The sequence below is a fragment of the Vigna angularis genome (genome assembly GCF_016808095.1).
Source record: "Vigna angularis mitochondrial DNA, complete sequence".
Classification (NCBI taxonomy): Eukaryota; Viridiplantae; Streptophyta; class Magnoliopsida; order Fabales; family Fabaceae; genus Vigna; species Vigna angularis.
In genome coordinates, this window is record NC_021092.1 from 287,732 (window position 1) to 290,443 (window position 2,712).

Genomic DNA, 2,712 nt, shown 5'->3' on the forward strand with positions numbered 1-2,712 from the left:
CTAGTTGAAGAGGTACAGTCCGCTTCCAGAGGTTCATTATTTTGTCATGAAGCCTTCGATAACCCATGGATCTTACAAGCTGCTTTACAACAACAGCAAGTCTCATGCTTTGATTGAGCAAGTCGTCTATGCGAGAGGAGAACTGGATAGAGGGCATTACTTCCTCCTGCACCATATCCTTCTTATCCCTTCCTTCTTCGCTGATCATTTCAGAGCCATTATCCACTTCTTCCTCAAAAATTTCAACAACGGGAGGGGGATCTTCTTCCTCAGTTCTTATCTTCACCTTCTTCGTCGATCCATTGTTCTCAGGATGTGGCGGAGGTTCTTCTTTCTCACAAAGCTCAACGGCGACAGTGCACTCCATTTTCAGAGATAGACCTGTCTTGAAACGGCTTTGACAATCCTACACTTGCCTTATCTTACCCTTGACTCTCTCTCTCGATAGAGACTGAAAACTTGACCAATAAGAGCGAATCGTTGCTGTAGTCGATTGCTCCGGAATTGGACACCTTCCTCCAACAGCCCATAATTCCATATCATGATGGCGGAGACCAAAGAAGTTTGGGGCGCAGTTCGCTCCTCGCTTTTGTTCAATTATAAATAACTATCCAGTTTGATGGAGATTTGTAGCATCATTCAAGTAAATACAGATTGAGATCGTAGAAACATGAGCTTGTGATATAGCTACACCTAATTCCGGACCGGTTAATGCAAGAACTATAAATAAAGGACCAAGATCTCCTATGAAATAGAAAAGATCATTCATACATAGCATAGTCCAAGCGGACCCACTTAAAATCTTTACTGAACTATGACCGGCCATCATATTAGCAAATAAACGTATTCCTGAGCTTAATGCGCGAAAACAATGAGGGATTAGCTCAAGGAGTACTAAAAAAGGTGCTAACGGCAGTGGGACCCCTGCGGGTAATGAGAAGCTTAAAAAATGAAGCCCATTTCTTTGAAATCCCACTATAGTAATGCCAATAAAAATAGAAAATGAGAGACCCAAAGTAATGAGAAAATGACTTGTAACTGTGAAGCTATAAGGTATCATACCCTGGGGATTACAAAATAACGAAAAAGTAAAAGTGACCAAGATGCAAGGGAAAAACTTTTGTTTCACATTTCCGGCTATTTGTTCGTTTACCAGGTTCGGCACGAAATCATAAATAAGCTCTACCAAGGATTGCCAAGCATTGGGTACTGACTTTCCTCCTCCATTTTTAGTAACAAAATGAAACAGCAGTAAGACCAAACTGAGAGTGAGCAGCATAAACAATGAGGGATTTGTGAATGAGAAATACAAGTCACCTATCTTCATATCCATCAATGGGATTATCTCAAATTGATCAAGAGGGCTTGATAGGGAGTCCCCTGCATCACAAAGAGCAATCGGGAGGAATAGCCGAAGAGTGAAATACCATTCTAATTGAATATCGAAATCCCATATATCGAAAGACCCTATAACAACAAAAAAAGCAAGGGTTACGGCGATCCATTGAAATTTATTCACTTCTTTCCCTTTTCCCTCTCTGTCGGCCCTTTGCGGGCCTTTCGACGGCATGGATACCGTATTCTTAACCCCATTACCTCCTTCACCTTTTTCAATATCTTTTTCTTCTTGAGGATTAGGCTTATCGAAGTAGTCCTGTACTTTCTTCCATGCATTCTTACATCCTTCCCAGATACAATCCAAACAGTTTCTCATATTATATGAACAGTCTTTGTGATCCGCTTTACTTACTTTCGTTAGGAAAGACTTGTCAGAAATGTGTATGTGCTTGGTTGTTGACCAAGAAAGACATGGGAAAAAGACCAAAGCTATCAGAAAGACTAAGAAAGAGAAACCCAAGAAAACTTCGTTCTACTTGCATGTATTAAGCATATAGCCTAACTAGCATGATTGGGCCCTGCAGTGGTAGAACCTGGTGAACCGGGCACTCATTGACGCACACATCTATCATTTATTAAGGAATTTCATTAGATGTAAAAAAATCTAGATGAAACTGATAGACTAGACGGAAGAGCTGACTGAAGACATTGAATTCGAGATGCAAATGGAATAGGAATGAATTCACCCACAGAGTGCAAATTCATAGCAGCCGCTGGTTATACCATGTTGCCTAACCTCTCTTATGACATCCCCATGAATAAACACTAAATCTCATCCTTTGTTGTCAATTTCTGTCGGGCCGAACCACTGACACAAGGATTTTCAGTCCTGCCTACCTGAACCACTTTGAAATAATCAGTCTCTTTTTTACGTAATTTATTTAGCCTGCCCGGGATTCGAACGATGACTGAAGCCTCTATCTTTAAGGGCCTCTTTACTTTTTCTCTTTCTCTTTGAATAAAGACGAACTCTTTTTTATATACTCAAATTTCAGTCTAGTTCGCCACAAGGGATGAAAGCTTGGACCGACTTATTAAGTAAAAAGATCTCTCGCTGCACACTTTATAGATATCTCTTTGAGGTCTTCATTATTGGCTACATGCTATAGGAGCTATGTGTACACCGCCGCGTCGAAACTATCTTTCAAAAGTAGGATCACTGCCGGCTTGTTTTTTAGGGAGGGAAAGATCACTCCTAAAATAAAACTAAAAGCAGCCGTGATCTTATATACGATATACCGCCAAACACTTTGTAGGCAAGAGGAAAGAAAAGCTATTATGTCAACTATGTGGGACCTTGCCAATTATTAGCTT

General features: G+C 40.5%; 1 protein-coding gene across 1 annotated transcript; it reads right to left on the reverse strand.

Annotated features, from left to right (window-relative positions):
• Positions 1–607: 607 nt before the first annotated feature.
• atp6 (ATPase subunit 6) lies at positions 608–1,333 on the reverse strand. Its single transcript has one exon. It carries the CDS (start codon positions 1,331–1,333, stop codon positions 608–610), a length of 726 nt encoding a protein of 241 aa, YP_007889802.1.
• Between the last annotated feature and the right edge of the window lie 1,379 nt (positions 1,334–2,712).